This window comes from Grammomys surdaster, unplaced genomic scaffold (assembly GCF_004785775.1).
Source record: "Grammomys surdaster isolate TR1022 unplaced genomic scaffold, NIH_TR_1.0 203, whole genome shotgun sequence".
Classification (NCBI taxonomy): domain Eukaryota; kingdom Metazoa; phylum Chordata; class Mammalia; order Rodentia; family Muridae; genus Grammomys; species Grammomys surdaster.
The window spans coordinates 1,103,533-1,119,092 of NW_021604648.1; the positions used below are offsets into that span (position 1 = coordinate 1,103,533).

At 43.8% G+C, this 15,560-nt stretch overlaps 1 protein-coding gene across 1 annotated transcript in view; it reads right to left on the bottom strand.

Annotated features, from left to right (window-relative positions):
* Window positions 1-15,560, bottom strand: part of C2cd3 (C2 calcium dependent domain containing 3) — a 92,617-nt gene that overhangs the window by 31,881 nt on the left and 45,176 nt on the right. Inside the window, exons 18-25 of the mRNA XM_028770639.1 lie at window positions 14,626-14,809; window positions 13,423-13,595; window positions 12,062-12,185; window positions 9,077-9,345; window positions 8,543-8,632; window positions 7,071-7,673; window positions 3,797-4,126; window positions 262-400 (exon numbers count right to left, since the gene is read on the bottom strand). Coding sequence (XP_028626472.1) covers window positions 262-400; window positions 3,797-4,126; window positions 7,071-7,673; window positions 8,543-8,632; window positions 9,077-9,345; window positions 12,062-12,185; window positions 13,423-13,595; window positions 14,626-14,809 — 1,912 coding nt within the window. The remainder of the gene's footprint in view (window positions 1-261; window positions 401-3,796; window positions 4,127-7,070; window positions 7,674-8,542; window positions 8,633-9,076; window positions 9,346-12,061; window positions 12,186-13,422; window positions 13,596-14,625; window positions 14,810-15,560) is intronic.

Consider the following 15,560-nt stretch of genomic DNA (forward strand, 5'->3'; position numbering starts at 1 on the left):
ACACACACACACACACACACACACACACACACACACACACACACACACAAATGCAGTAAGGTTAAAAAAAACAACAACAACACGGCAATAAACCTTTTAACTACTGGTAGCCATGAGTTCATAAACACTGGGAGTAAATAACTTCATATAGATGCTCTTTGTAGTTCTGCTCAAACATTGTATTATATTTTTGGCTCTGAGGTTGTCTCCTGGAACAAAAAGCTGATTCTAAACAGGTGGTAAACATCAGAAAATACAAACCTTGACTGCTGATGAAAATTCCAGATGGGGGAATCAGTGTTTTCAACCACGTGGGTGTAGACAGGCGATGGTTCAGTGGTTGTGGCAAAGGATACACAGCAACTGGGTGCAGATACTTTCCTATCTGTCAAGGGGCTCCCTGAAAGAAATCACAGTGGGAGGATTGTATCTTAGGACAGAGCATCTTAAACTATCTACTTGGAACCACTTTTTACATTTTTTATCGGAAGAAATTTATACGTAACCTGGATGGGCAAGTATATAAATTAAAAACATCCATAGAAAAAAAAAGCAAATTATAAAAAATTCATTTAAAAACAAATTTTAAAATACACATAAATTTACTGTCCATAAAAGGTAAAAACAGTCTATATACTAGTGAGATGGATATGCTTGTTTATTTTCACATAAAGAATTAAGTCTTGGTTGAATATTTGATACTGCAGGATGTGGTTAATTTAGTCTGATTTTGCATAGATACATTCTACAAAATGGTAGAAAAATGTTTAGGGCTATTTCAGAAAAATGTTGGAAATTCTGTCCTAATTCCAAGCTAAAACTTATAGACAGATTCTTTCTTACGTCTTTCTTTCCTTTCCATCTTTAAAATTCAACAATTAAGAAAAAAAAAGCCAAACATTCTACTAAAACCTAGAGATAAAATAATTTGATATTTGCTGAGGAAAAGTGATGAGAAAAGTTTTTGTTTTTCTCAATTAAACTGTTGGGTGTCACAGCTCATGCCTTTAAATCTCAGCACGTGGGAGACAGAGGCAGTTAGGTTTCTGTGAGTTTAAGGCTAGCCAAGGTTATATAGGGAGAACCTATCTCAAAATTAAAGAAGTAGAAAACTTTGTATAGACACTGTAACTTGTAACATGCAACAGTCTAAAGTCAGCTGCAGGTGTCTCAGGCTGTGTGTGCTGACCCTGAGCGGGGAGTGCATATGCAGTGTCAAATGTAGGTGCTGTGAGTTCAGCACCAAGGCTGCTAGCAAGTCAAGCATAGTTGCTAGAAACACCTGAGATTTATCAGTACTTGATTCTGAATTAACTTCTGGTCTCTGTACGATCAGAAACCTTTTGTTGCTGTCAATGCCCCGTGACTCCCAGTTATGCAATCCATATCAGCTGTGACCCACAGGCTAAGAAGCTGAGCTCCTGGGTATCAGAGAGCTGAAGAGGCCTCACATATGCGTAAGCAGGGCTGTGTCCAGATCTTTTACCTCTGGGCTTTGTCTGGGCTACTCTTTCTGTCTGACATGTTGTGACACCCCCTCCCCTCATTTCCTTTGTCCTTCCCTCCTACTTCTTTGCACTATCTGGCCTCAAATTTACAGTCTTCCTGCCTCAGCCTCCTTAGTGTTGGGATCACAGGCATATGGCACCATGCCTAGCTCACCAGTGACCTTTCTACTACTGCCATTTCACTCTGGCTACCGGGCTTCATGTTTCTCCTCTGGACACATGCTATCAAATCATTTCCCATAATAAAATTGTAATTCTAGATGGACACAAACACTGCTCTGATCTGTCTCACACCACTGCCCCAGCTCCATCCTGAGCTTTACTTTTGAGGCTACTATTTGTAGAGGTCCTGAAATAAAACTCTGTTTTGACTTTGGAGAAATAGCTCAGGAGCTTTTAGCCCAACAGTCAGTGATAAAAGAATCAGATGGCAGTGACAAACTCAGAGCCAGAAACATAATAGATATAATAGTGTTTGAACAGAACTGCAAAGTGCATCTTTATGCAGGTATTTAGCCCTACCTTGACACTTTGGAGAGGGCTGAGGCCAGAGACAGGTGGCAGGTCTGCACTTGCCGACCTGACTGATGCACACACACAAGTGTACGGGTGAAAGGACTACAAGTGAGCTTCACTACAAGAACAGCTACCTGAATGCAAATGAAGTCTCCTAAAGCCAGAGGTCTGTCCTGACATGTCAGGAGCTGGCTGTTATAAGAGGCCAAGTAACAAGTGATTGACAAGTTGTTGACTAAGGCACAACTGTGAGAGGCTGTGCCTCATAGTCACAGACCAGGAGATTCTATTTGCTCTGCTGCATCATGAGAGTCAGGATGTTAGGACACAGAAACAAGTACCATACTCACTGACCTGAGGACTTCTACAGGCTCATATGCTGTGTGCCTGGCTCTCAGAGGAGCTATTTTTGGAGGTTGGGCCTGGCTCTCAGAGGTAGAAATGATGTGGGGTATGTCCTTGAGAGCTGTAGGTTGTTCTAGGCTCTTCTTTCCCATTTTCTTTGCATCTTCTGCCAAGAACTGAAGAAAAGCCTGTGCTACATGCTCTACCCTCTATGGTCACACAGCCATGCTGAGCCTTTAAAACTGTGAGCAGAAGTCCTTCCTCTTCTTCAAGCCTTGTGTCAGGGACTTGAGATGAATACCACTCTATCCCTGATAGATGTTTGTCACTCTATCCCTGGCACTAAGACTACTTACTGCACAGCAAATACTACTGTCCATCTTGCTGCTAAATGAATGAATGCAGAGTAAACAAATACAAGGCCTTTACTCTTGATAGAGCTTATTTGGCAGAGAAGAAAAACATGGGGAAAATGACTACCATTTGGCCAACACTGTGACAACAGAAAGGTGCTGAGGGAACAGACAGGGGAGCCTTATGCCAGGCAGCCCTCTGGTCCCATAGAGCTAAGCCTTGTGGGTGGAGCCAGAGTGAGCAGCCTAAAGAGGAAAGATGATAGCAAAGCAAACATCTTAGTGGAGACGCAAGGCTGAACAAAGCTAGTGGAGGAGGTTGTTTTCCAGATTCCTTTGCAGTCTGGTGAAGTGTTTGGGCCTCTTCATTTAATAGTGTTTCTTTAAAAATTTGTAATGCAAAACACATCAGATTATAAAGAAATCCAATTATACCAGTAGCTATCAAAACTTAGAAGAACTTTGTGATATAAAGGTACATGCTTTATTGATAAGACCTAGCTGTAAGCCCTATAAATTCTAAGAGCTGGTAAGAATAAAGTTATGGTATTCTGAGATACGAAATGACACAAGATGCTGGTGATTTCTGAGGCTGTTAGCATTTTGTAGACATTGCTATTAATACAATTCCTTTTCCACACATAGTATCACTGACTCTTGAGTGTTCCTTATGCAGCTCCTGGGGACTTGCAGACCCAGTGCTAAGAACACCACGTCCTGGTTGCGTCCTGAGGACCTGAGTGGGTGGAATGGAGGAGGAGAAAGAGAGTTGTGGGAAGTTTAAGAACAGAACCATTTATTTGCCGTGGACACTGGACAGTGGATAAGGGAGAGGAAGCACTGAGAGTGACACCTGATTCTGGACAAGAATTTATGATTTGCATTGTCAATACAAGTGACCAGTTGGCTTTAACTTTAGAAAGGTTTACATGTTACTTCAGCCTTTAGGCTTGGCAAATATAACTAAAGAAAACTAACCATACTTGAAGGTCTTGGCATAACCTGAAAGCTCTGTGAAGACAGAGTACCCTGAGGAACTGGACACTTGCCTTTGGGTGAGTATGTACAGCATACCTTTCAAGCTCAAGTGCATGGCTCTCTCTACCAGGATGCTGACTGCAAAAGTCCCATCCAACTCGGAAGGCCCCTCCTGGGCAGGGCACACTTCGGCTGCAGCGCTGTTGCCGTGGACCTGGGTGGAGGTGGGAGACGTCTGCAGTGCACGGGGTGGAGAGAGCTGGAGCTCACTGCTCTTTCTGGGGAGCTGCTCAGACTCACTGTGGCTGCTGCAGTCCATGGAGTCCAGCTCACGAGTGGGCTCAGTGTGTGGGGAAAGAACCACATGAATGCGCAGAGCAGCTCCAGAGAGGTCGGAAGCATTTCTTCCAAACAGAGGATACACACCTGCAAGAGGATGGAGGTTACAAAGCCTGTGTGAGAGGTACCTCCTGGAGGCTGTTTACAGGCCTCTTCCTGTGATAGGGCAACAGGTCTCAACACAACAACTTGCCAAATGAATCTGAAGTTGGTATATAGAAGTATTTTGTCCTTGCCCTTACTATGTCCAATAACATTCAATAATACTAAGTGGTGACATTTATGATTTGAAGCCAGAACCACATGCTTTGCAGGCAGGGGAGCATTGTTATGGGAGAGAATTCATACTCAGAGGCAACTAGGTAAAAACAAGAGGGGTTCTCTTCTGCATGCACACAGTCCCACTTAGATTTCTCCCCACTGTGAAGCTATCCAGAGCTCATATCAGCCTCTTTTACCATCTGCATATGACCTGGTATCACCCTCAAGGATCCACTGGGAGGGAGGCAGAAGGGGGCAGCAGAAATAAGGAGGGTAAGGGGTATGAACAGCTGAGTCCTTTCTGTGCCAGAATTTCAGATGAGTCTATAAACCTGTCAAAATCCTTCTCCCAATCATCAGTAGATTTGAACTTTACTGGCTTGCTGGATCTTAAAATGAGATTTTTACTTAGAGCCCCAATAATTCCTTGTGAATCTCAAAGGCTGCTTTGCTAGATTCATTCCTAAGAAGAGAAAGACGCTACCTGTCATAGATGGCAGTAAGACTGATTTTTTTTTTTGTCTTTTTATAGCTTCTTTTCTTCTTGATACATAGATTATCATGGCTCTCAAAAGCACAAAATGAGAGTCATTATAGAGGGAGGACACCAATATGCAACCCAGTGGGTCCTTACCTCAGGAAGTTTAAACAGTATATGGAAACAGGTTGGCTGGCTTACTGGGTGTGGACTGACACACTTAACAGACACATCAAATGTAGAAGACTTTTGTACAAGAGAATACAAACTTTAAACTAGTGGGATATGATTGACACAGACGATCCAAAAAGTTCAATAGCCTCTCTGGAAACACTTAATAAAAAGGGAGAATTTGTGATGGAATTCTGACCTTTGACCTATACTGTGTCTCAGATCTATTTTCTTCAGCAGTGAAGTTAAAAGCCTATCTTTAAAGTAAGTTAGTTCAAGTGAGCCTGGATTGCTTCAAAGACTTTTTCTCTAGTTTCGATAAAGTGACCTGAACTGGCCTAGCTAAAATAGGCAATGTAGCATTTGATGAGATACTTCATAGGGTTAGGCTTATATCTGCTGGGCCCCACAAGAACCCAACAATTTGGGAAATCACGCAAACTCACTCATTGTAACTCAAGGCCAGTTAGAGATACATCACTACTTCTATGCCAATATAGCCTATATAGTGAGACCTTGTTTCAAAGACACTAAGCAAGAAGGCAGACAAGCAAGCAAGCAAGCAAAAAACAAAACCAAAACTACACACGCACAACAAAAGCCAAACAACAACAACAACAACAAACCCAAACCAAACAAAACAGAAGTAAAACAGGGTCAAGACTTCATTCCTTTAACTGCATAGAGTAGGGAAATACCTTACTGGAGTGTTAAACTGAACAAGTGCCTCGCCTGTACAGACTCTAGTCATGGCTGGTGTGCACTCAGTTGGCAAAGTGCTTGCCAGGCTTATGAGAAACCCATTTGATCTCCAACACTACATGAACAAGATGTGGAGGTACACACCTGTAATGCTGGTATTCTAACGGAGAGGCAGGAGGATCTGGAGTTCGTCATCCTTGGCTACATAGTAAATTTGAGGTGACCCTGGACTATGTGACACATGAGACTCAAAAACCCAGAAAACTCGTGGCCAGCTCCCTTCAATTCATCAGTCACTAGACTCAGTCTCTAGAGTGCAAGGCTCTGACTTCTCATCCCAGAACCTACTCTAAGAACATGCCACAGTTCTTGGAAGAAAGACCAAATACTTTTGCTTTGATGGGACTAGTTCTCTCGGCCACTGTCCTGGCTTTATCCCAGTACTTTGTAAACCTGTGTACCCTGAGTGGATCCAGATTGCTTACAGCATCTGCAATACACCTGACTACTTCATGCCTCTGTGCCTACACACTTGTTCTTCCTGTCTTTAGAACACCTAGCTGGGTGTGGTGGTGTGTGTACCTTTGATCCCAGCACTCTGGAGGCAGAGGCAGGTGGATGAGGCCAGGACAGCCAGGCTACACAGAGAGACCCTGACTGAAACAAAAACAAAATACTTTTCTTTTCCCCTTTCCCTTGTTTTTCCCTAAATCCTTTAAAACTATCATTTCAGACGAGAGTCTCCTTTGACGAGACCTCAAGGACCACGAGTGGCACTGTCCACTGCACACTGAGCACGCCCTCTTCTTTAGTTCTTATGCTTCCTGTTCATTGTTTACAGTTGTATTCTCCTATTAGATTAGAATATAGATACAGGCAGGCTAGGAACCAATTCTTTCTCATATTTGAATTCCCAGGGCCAACTTCATGCATTAAACACTATGAGTGTAACAGGAGTAAGCAGTGAATTCTGTTTATAAAACCTAACTTTCCTTTCTGCCTTTGAACCAGTTAGTAGTATGTAGATTTTCTTTATTTCAGCACTGGGCCAGGGTAGTGGGGAATCTGAGACTAGAGAGGCTGTGTTCTCTTTGAAACTCGTCCTTTTACCTGTGAGGGACTACAAGATGGAGCCTGTCATCTTACCAGAGGTGCTCGCCAGAAAGGGAATGTCTGAGAAATACCCAGGGAAAAGAATATCTGTGGAAGGTATTTTTTTCAGTGCAGCAAATAGACCATCACCCTCAATCATCACAGGCTCTGACACACTTGTTAGAGTTCGCCAAGGAGATTCATCCAACCTCATTCTACACACGTTAACTAAGTGCTAGAATAATTTAGGTGCCACATTACATGTACAAATCCGATGAACTTATGTACAGAGAAGGTGCTCACAGGTGAGCCTGAATCTTCACTCACCACTGACAGTTAGTGTTCTTGGTGATCTTTCCCCAAGTCTGGACAGGTCTACATAGGCTGAGCCAATCCAGCTGTCGGTCTGGTGCGGCCTCTCTACATTATCGTTGCCATAAGCTCGCCACACTTGGACCTCTAACTTCTCCTCCCTGAAGAACCAGAGCAGTGACTGGCTCCGACTGACTTCTGCTCTTTTGGATGCCTTAAAAGTAATCAGGACCTGGTTTTTGTTTGTAGACTCCTTGGGTTTCCTAAGAGGAGTCCAAAAGGCTTCTTGATTGTACAGCTTGTAGCGAAGGTAGCAATATGTATTCTTATGAATGTTCTTATGACCAGCAAGCAGCACACAATGGACAGGAAGCCAGAGTCTTGGGGTGGAGATGGTGACAGTGGCTGGCACCTCTTCTTCCATCTTGACAAGATCCTTTGGGGTATTCTCAAAGCTCCAGCCCAACAGCTCAGCAGCTTCTAACACCCGCTCTCTATCTCCAGGATGTGTGAAGGAAACAGAAAGCTCCAGGCCTCCTACAATCTTCTGCATAAACTCCAGGTCCTGAGGCAGGCCTTCGTCTTCTGGTAAAATGACAGGATACCACCCTGTGATCCCTTACAGGGAAAAGGAGAGTTTCAATCACTGTGTTCAAAGAGAAAACACACAACCTCTTTATATCTCAGAATCCCCACCACCCTGGCCCAGTGCTGAATAGAAAACACACCCACACTGGGTTGGGAGCCTGTCTTTCTCTGACTACTGAGACCCAATGAGATTAGACAGGAAGTATAAGGCTAGAAATTGGAAGATTTGAGTTCTTTCCTTGGTTTAGACCCCAAACTGGTTTGTTCTGCATAAGTCATTAATCTCCCATAGTGATCTTATTTACTGAGGCTGATTTACTGCTAAATGAAACATAAACTGCTACACGGTTGAGGAAGTGCTCTGAAGGGAAGTGCTGCAGAAATCTGAGATGCTACCCTGGTATTCTGGAGTAAGAAGCTGTATCCGGGGCCCAGTGCCAGGCCAGGCCTATTTGTTCAGGCTTCTATGCAGTTATCTTTATTACACTGTAATGAGGACAGGAGAGTCAAAGCAACAGGTAAGTGATGACTACACTGCAAATTATAAAATGCAATAGCTGTGTGGTTTTGGCCAATCAGCTTCTTTGAAATCATCTCGTCTGCCAAATGAAAACAGTGCCTCTTTATCCTGCTAGAAGTTTACTGTGAGGTCAAACAAAGCCTGAGGAAAGATGTTATGTCATGCCATATATGCAGAGGTGCTGCTACTGTCTTCTCAACATGTCACCAGTTGTCCTAAAGTGGGGTGAGTATGACCTCTGACACTGGGACAGTATTTACCATGCCTGAGAGAACTGTGAGGTACCTGGGTGAGTTCACAGCATGTCTTAGGGGACAGGCTTCCTTGTGTATTGTACATGGAGCTAGACAGGATTACCTCATTCTGGCAGCATCCTTACCAGATCTCTTGACCAGCAGATCTTTCGTTGGCACCTTTACTACTCCAAGCAGATAATCTTTGCATGACTGGATACTGGTTATATCACTGACTGTTAAGTGAAACAAAAATGAGGAGTTACTGGTGGGCACTAAGGCCTGTTTACGGTAGACTCCTAGAACACTTCAATTCTACACAGACATCAGGGCTGAGCTGAAGCATTAGGGATTATCCTGCTTACATGCTAGTTAAGAGTCTGAAGGTCTTTCAGACTGTTAATCAAACCTTCCTTTTGCAAGCATATGGGAAAGTGCACAAGCCTCCCGAGCACAGACCCACTCTTCACATACATTCACCCACTAACATCTGAGCACAACTGCTGTTTCCCTCTACGCTCCTCCATGAACACTCCACGTCTTACTTTTGCTCTGCCTTTTGGAAGCTGTAAAGATTATAACGTCTCCTACTCAAGTTGTCAAGTACTGCCTAGGAAGGAATACGCCGTCCGAAAGAGAGCCTCATGTGCTCTGAAGGTGATCAGTTATTTGGTGCTTACCTGATTTGGTGTTTTCATGATAGACAGCAAAAATAATTTCTGCAAACTCCAACAGCTCTGCCAGGAAGCAGGCTTCTCCACTACAGTGCTGAGTCACCAGGTTACATGGGAACTCCATGTGATGGGAGAACTCGGGGCAGAAGGAGCAGGCCACAGGGCGGGTTTGACGCTGCTCCCCCTTGGGCAGAAATGAGAGATGGGCGGTGACAGAAGCATTGACTCCAACAGTGGCACTAAACTGTAGAGCAGGTTCGCGCTCAGCCAACGCCCTGTAGGGGACGGGAGGAAATGAGGAGAAGTTACCCCAACACATTAGAAATCAGCCTGCATGCCCAGAAAATACCTCTGCTATTTTCACAAGATCCTGGGCATGCTTGTCAAGAGTTCTCTGTCTAGGCTTTGGCAGTGCCACTAGGTGCTTTCTTAGCAACCTAGATATGACTGCATATTTGCAAGGAGATTCATGGGGCAAAAAACTGGGACACAGGAAGAAAATATTAAAACTTGTTATTAGATGTACTAAAGTTTTTCTATCTGTAGGACATCTTTCATAATGTATTTAGCATATTAATACAGAAGTACCTGAAGATCATTTAGACATAAAAAAGCATACCCCAACTTGAAAATATGCTAACTTTTAAATTAAAATGCACAGTTAAAACTGGGAGATTACCGCTACTGACAATGGAAAACACAAAAGTTTTAATGTAGGGAGTAACCTGATTAAAAATCGCCCTGAGGCGCTGGATGTAAGGGTACCCTGTCACCACGATAAAGTGAGACAAAAACTAGACTTCTTTACTATCTTACTTTAGAATGCACTAAAGCAATATACTCTGTAAACCTAACACTCTTGCATAGACTGGGTGACCCTTGTACCTTAACAGGTTTGACTTTGACTCTAGTCTTGCCTTCTCTCCTTCTGGATAAGATTTATTAAGAAAGACAATGCAGCAAAATCTTGTTTCTTTGAGCCCTTTCCAGCGAATCCCAGATGGATGCTCTGAGTCCTCTGTGACCTTCTTACTAAGACACTCTGCTTCCCCCTGGTGTTTACTTTCTGTCACTGCAACTAGCAGTAACTGCAATTTGTTCAGTGAAATTGATACCTGTGACCTTAGTGCCCTTAATGTCATTTGTTACTGGTAGATGAATATTACCAATTTCATCAGCTTGGGTATTTGGGGTCAGAGAAGGCTCATCACACTCTTGTAGAGAACCTGGTTCCGTTCCTGGAACACACATTGAGTGGTCCTTAACTGCCTATAACTAACTTTAGTTCAGATACCTTCTTTTCAACTCCAAGGGTATTTGAATGAACATGGTACACACACACACACACACACACACACACACACACACACACACACACACACAGAGAGAGAGAGAGAGAGAGAGAGAGAGACAGAGAGAGAGACAGAGAGAGAGAGAAAGGGAGGGGGAAGAGAGAGATCAAATAAAATAAAATTTATTTGTTTTGTTTGTTTTTTTGAGGCAGGGTTTTTCTGTGTATCTCTGGCTGACCTGGAACTCACTCTGTAGACCAGGCTGGCCTCGAACTCAGAAATCCGCCTGCCTCTGCCTCCCAAGTGCTGGGGTTAAAGGCGTGCGCCACCACCGCCTGGCAAAATAAAATTTATAAATATTGCCTGAAAGAAGTTATTTTTCATTATCTATTTTTGTGTGTGCACCCATGGAGGTCAGAGGACAACTTCTAGTGGATGGTTTCTCCTTCCATATGGTGAATCCCAGGGATTAAATTCAGATCATCAGGCTTGGTAACAAACACCTTAACCCACTAGGCCATTTTGCTGCCTCCTGAAAGTGTTTTAACCAACATGAAGATGTTGCTGGGCACTTAGCGAAAGTCTACTTGGAGAGTTTAGCACTGAGTAGTTTACTAGGTTAGACCTTTACCAGCTGCTTCAGCATCAGCCCTCACATGGGCAGTAATCCAGGGACACATGTAGACAGCAGTAAAGTTCAAGGTGAACAATCTGACTCTGTCACAGAAAGAGGAGAAGTTACAGGAACTTGTTTTCTTTTTGAAGTCATATCTGAAGCGAGCTCATTTGAGGCAGGAGCCTGGCCTGTTAGTGCCTACCTTGGCTGGAGCTCATCCATGTGCTAAGTGGGGTGCAGAGGGGATTTCAGAAAGTGTCTAGCTAGAGGAACTTAAGTCTAGTGTGGGAAAATGCATGCCCGATACAAACAGAGCAGCATGCGTTACAACCGAGGTGCTAACAGGAAAGGAGGGCTGCAGAGATGCTACAGCCTCATCAAGGAGAGTGAGAGTTTAAACAGGTAAGAGGAAGAAAATTTAAGGCCAAGAGAAACAACAGCAAAGAGCTGATGGAGACAGCCACACTGTTCTCCTACAGAGAGAAAGACTGGGCAGAATAAACAGGAGACGAGGGGCCTGAGTGGGGAGACCTGCTTAATGTGCTCAGAAGCAGCAAGAGGGCCAGTGACGGACGGGAGGAGGACGCAGAGGTTACAACGATAACAGAGGTCAAACTGTGGGGCCTTACAACCCTGAAAGGCCTGTGGCTTTCTTTTAGCAGACACGTGGTCAAGGTTGGAGCTGGTTTTAGTAGGTTATCGGTCATTATGTTGAGAACACATGGAAGAGGTACAAGATGGGAAAAATAGGATGTGATATACAGACGGACATATGTGATCACGAGTTTATAAAGGACATGCAGCAAGCACACAGCATGGTTTGAGGGTACAGAGCATAACCATGGTAGTAGGAGACTAAGAAGAGGAGAACACAAAGTTGTTGCAAAGCTAAGAAATGAATTTACAATAACAGGATAAAAGTCTACAAGTGATTTCCTGAAATTCTGAAATGTTTTCTTTAACAGAAAGTCATTGTTAGTGACATGGAAAATGTTCACAAGACAGTCACCAGTTGGGAGCATCACGCTTGAATAGACTGCACCACGGGCGAGTTTAAGAAGCACTTTTCTAAGGTGGACTTACTTGGCTGCTGCCTGAAGACCACAGGCTCTGATAATCTGGACTGAGATGGAGACAGCTCGGGCAGCAAGAACTCCCTCTGCTGTTCTCGGGCTACGCCGGTACCTCAAACTCACATCCAGGAAACCTGATGAATGAAGAAAACAGGAAGAAAAAGACTACCAGGTTAGCTGGAAGGATCTTTGCTCCTCTAAACCATTAGCTCCTAGCCAGGGAGACAGGAGGATGACTGCAATCACAGTGAGTAACAAGAGTCTTGTTGTACAGTGTGCTTCATGTAAGCACACGCCATCTTTTCTACGTCTTCCACACTGCAGCCACATCCCAGAGACAGTGTGAAGGAAGAACTCAAGAAGCTGAATCTTGGGGGCTCAGGAGGAACAACTCAATCTTAATTAAGGAAAGATAAAACCTTTGGTTTTGGCAGATACTCTTCAACAAGTATCACAGTCACTTGATCTAGGAAGCTAATCTTGATAATTTTGCAGGACAGATTTTGCCTTTCTGGAAACTATTAGCTTATAATAGCATTTAAAATGCCAAATTCTCCTTGTTAAGCTCTTTCAAGTTCTACCTAATCTTTCAAGATCTATCTATCTATCTATCTATCTATCCATCCATCCGTCTGTCTGTCCATTCATCCATCCACCCATCTACCTATCTGGGACAGGTTAATCAGACTTGGCAGTAGATGCTGAGCTATCTTGTTAGCCTTCTCTTGAGGCTGGAGGATGGCTCAGCATTTGTTGTTCTTGCAGAGGACCCACATTCAGTTCTTAGACCCATGTGGAGGCTCACAACTGCCTGTAATTTGAGTTTTAAAGGATCTGATACTCTCCTCTGACCTTGGAGGGTTCTGTATGCATGTGGTGTACCTATGGATGGCATAAATAGCCACACACATAAAATAAATCTTAACTTCCACACGTTACATGGCAAGTGTACCCTTCTCACGCTTCTCACGTGTCAATACATACATCAAAAACATTTTTCAACCCTCTCCTTTACAGTCAATTCCCAGTCCAAGCTAATAACATCCCACCAGTCCCACTTCTGCTCATGTTGGCTTAGAATAATTTTCTAGGGTACCTAGGAAGCTTTTAGCATTTATGTTAAGAGGGGTTAAAATGCTTAAGAGTTCAAGGTAAAATGAGACAAGCAACATTTATACAGAGTTTAACGGAACTGTGTTTTCTAAAATTACATGCAAAGTTGCAATATATATTCTACACTCACCTTTCTAAGAGTAGGTGAGACTCAAAAAGGTAAATACTCCCCAGGTGAAGACTCATTAATTCAGAAATAAAAAGAATATTTATATACACTGCCTTTGAAAAGGAAAGACATATTAAGTCTTCAATTACCTGATGACTGGCTCTTCAATTCTTTGCTGTTCTCAAGTCTTGGGGTCAATGGGAGATTAAAGTTCTGTGTTCCCAAATCTTCACGGTGCTGCATGGTTACCATGGCACAGATCCTTGATAATGGCAAGGTTCCTTTGGCAACCATCTGGTCCCTTACGTTAGGATAGTAGTATCTGAAAACCACAAAAGCACAACATGCCAGCTAGAATGATCAGGCGGATGTGCTGCAGTCTGCCCCAGTGAGGAGTTTCCAGTAGCTAGTTATCTTTGGAGGCCAACTGTTTGGGACTGGAGGTATTCGATGGTGGTTGGGCTGGCTGAATACACTGCCCATCACATGGAAGCAACCTTGTAAACCCACGCCCTCGGTTCAGGGTGACAAAGCTCTGCTTCCTACAGGTTTTCTGCAGGAGAATCTGTATGTGGCTTGGGCCTTCCTCAGGGCAGGGTGGTTGCTCCCTCGTCCCTGCGGCTCGTCTTTGTTTCTAGGCCCACGATGTTCTAATCTGCAGTAGGACAAGACTCTGTTGGTACCCACTCTATCTCCTTTTCATGTCACACTAATCCCTTAAGTCATAAAGCTGCACACCAGAGACAGGCGGATGCAAAAAAAATCTATTTTGTGTCTGGTTTCCGCCCGACTGCAGAGTATTTCTGTCATGTGACAGTACTGTTTGTGGTCCTATTCTCCTTCCTTTACATTTGTATTCTCTTGATCACTTTAGTAGGTTTCCTGGAGGTGTAAACAGACACTGGGGCAGGGCTGAACACTTACAAGCAGACCAGCATCCTTCCTGGAAACCTACCAGTGACTGCAACATCAATGTTTTGTGAAGACTGTTCTTTCTGATGGTGGAAAGAAGCAGTTTAGAAGTAGGGAGAACAGCTGGGAGGCTGTCACAGTCGTCAGGCCTCAAATAGTAAAGCCCCGAGGTAAACACAGTGGTGAAAGAATACCAAAAATGGTGAACGCTGTCTGTAAAGGGAAAAGCAAGTAGGCCTTTGCTCCTACTACAGGGATACACAACTGCTCAGAAGAGCCTAACGTATTGTAAACTCTAGTTACAAGCTACTGTCAGATATAAAGAATGTAAAGCAGGGGTCCTGCTGGGCTTCTTACAATAGGTCCACCTGGCCAAGGACAGGGCCTTATGACTGGGTACTTCCTTGCTATGTATGGGGACTGGGTTGTCTATACTGTACCTGCACCAGATTTCAAACTGGACTCCACCTCCAGGCACCAGCCCCTGGGAGGAGAAGGCACTTAGCAGGAGCCTTTGCACTGGAACTTCAGTTGGCAACAGGAGAGAGTGACGGTGCTCACTATTAAAGATGGGATCTGGGACACACAGTGTGGATGAAGTTCTAAAGGGCTTCAGGGTAACTCCTTCGGGAAAGAAAAGCAGTTGAGAACATTGCACACGTCAATGGGCGCTTATGTGCAGCACACTGACTTACGCATGTATCATTCAGCTCTACCCTCATGCTATTTCTGCGAGGACACAGATGAGGATATGGACACCTTGAAGATATTAGATAGTAAGTCCCAGTTCTGCTACAAATGCGTCTTCCATCTAACATTTCTCTGTGGCTATGGTCCAGTAAGTTCCATGATAATACTGAACAGAACCCTTTTCTAGTGGACAGCAGACGAGGGCTCACATTTTCTGTGTCCTTTCAAACACTTAAACAATTATACCTGTCTCTGTGGGGGGAAGTTTTCGTGAAGGTTTTCATTTGCATTCTTTAAAAGACTGGTGATGCTCATTGTCTGGCTATGATTTGTTTCCCAAAGCTTCAAGTGCTATAAACTCAGCCCTTAGTGTGACTACGTTGTGAGGTGGTGGCAAGAGAGGAAACAGGACCTAGAAGGAAGTGGCAGGACCACGGGTGCTGCTTCTCTCCAAAGTGATTAATGTTAGTCTTTTGCACTAAATTAGGTCTTTCAGAATAAGTTGGTACAAAGTGATGTCGCCCTATGGGATTGGCCTTTTAGGCAGATGGCCTTCTGACTTGGCTTATCAATCATTGTGACACAGTGAAGGGGGTCCTCAGTAAAGGGAAAGCAGTGGGGTGGGGAAATGCCATCGCTAATACTGAGCTAGATTGACCTCTCTTATTTTCTGAAAGTTTCAATC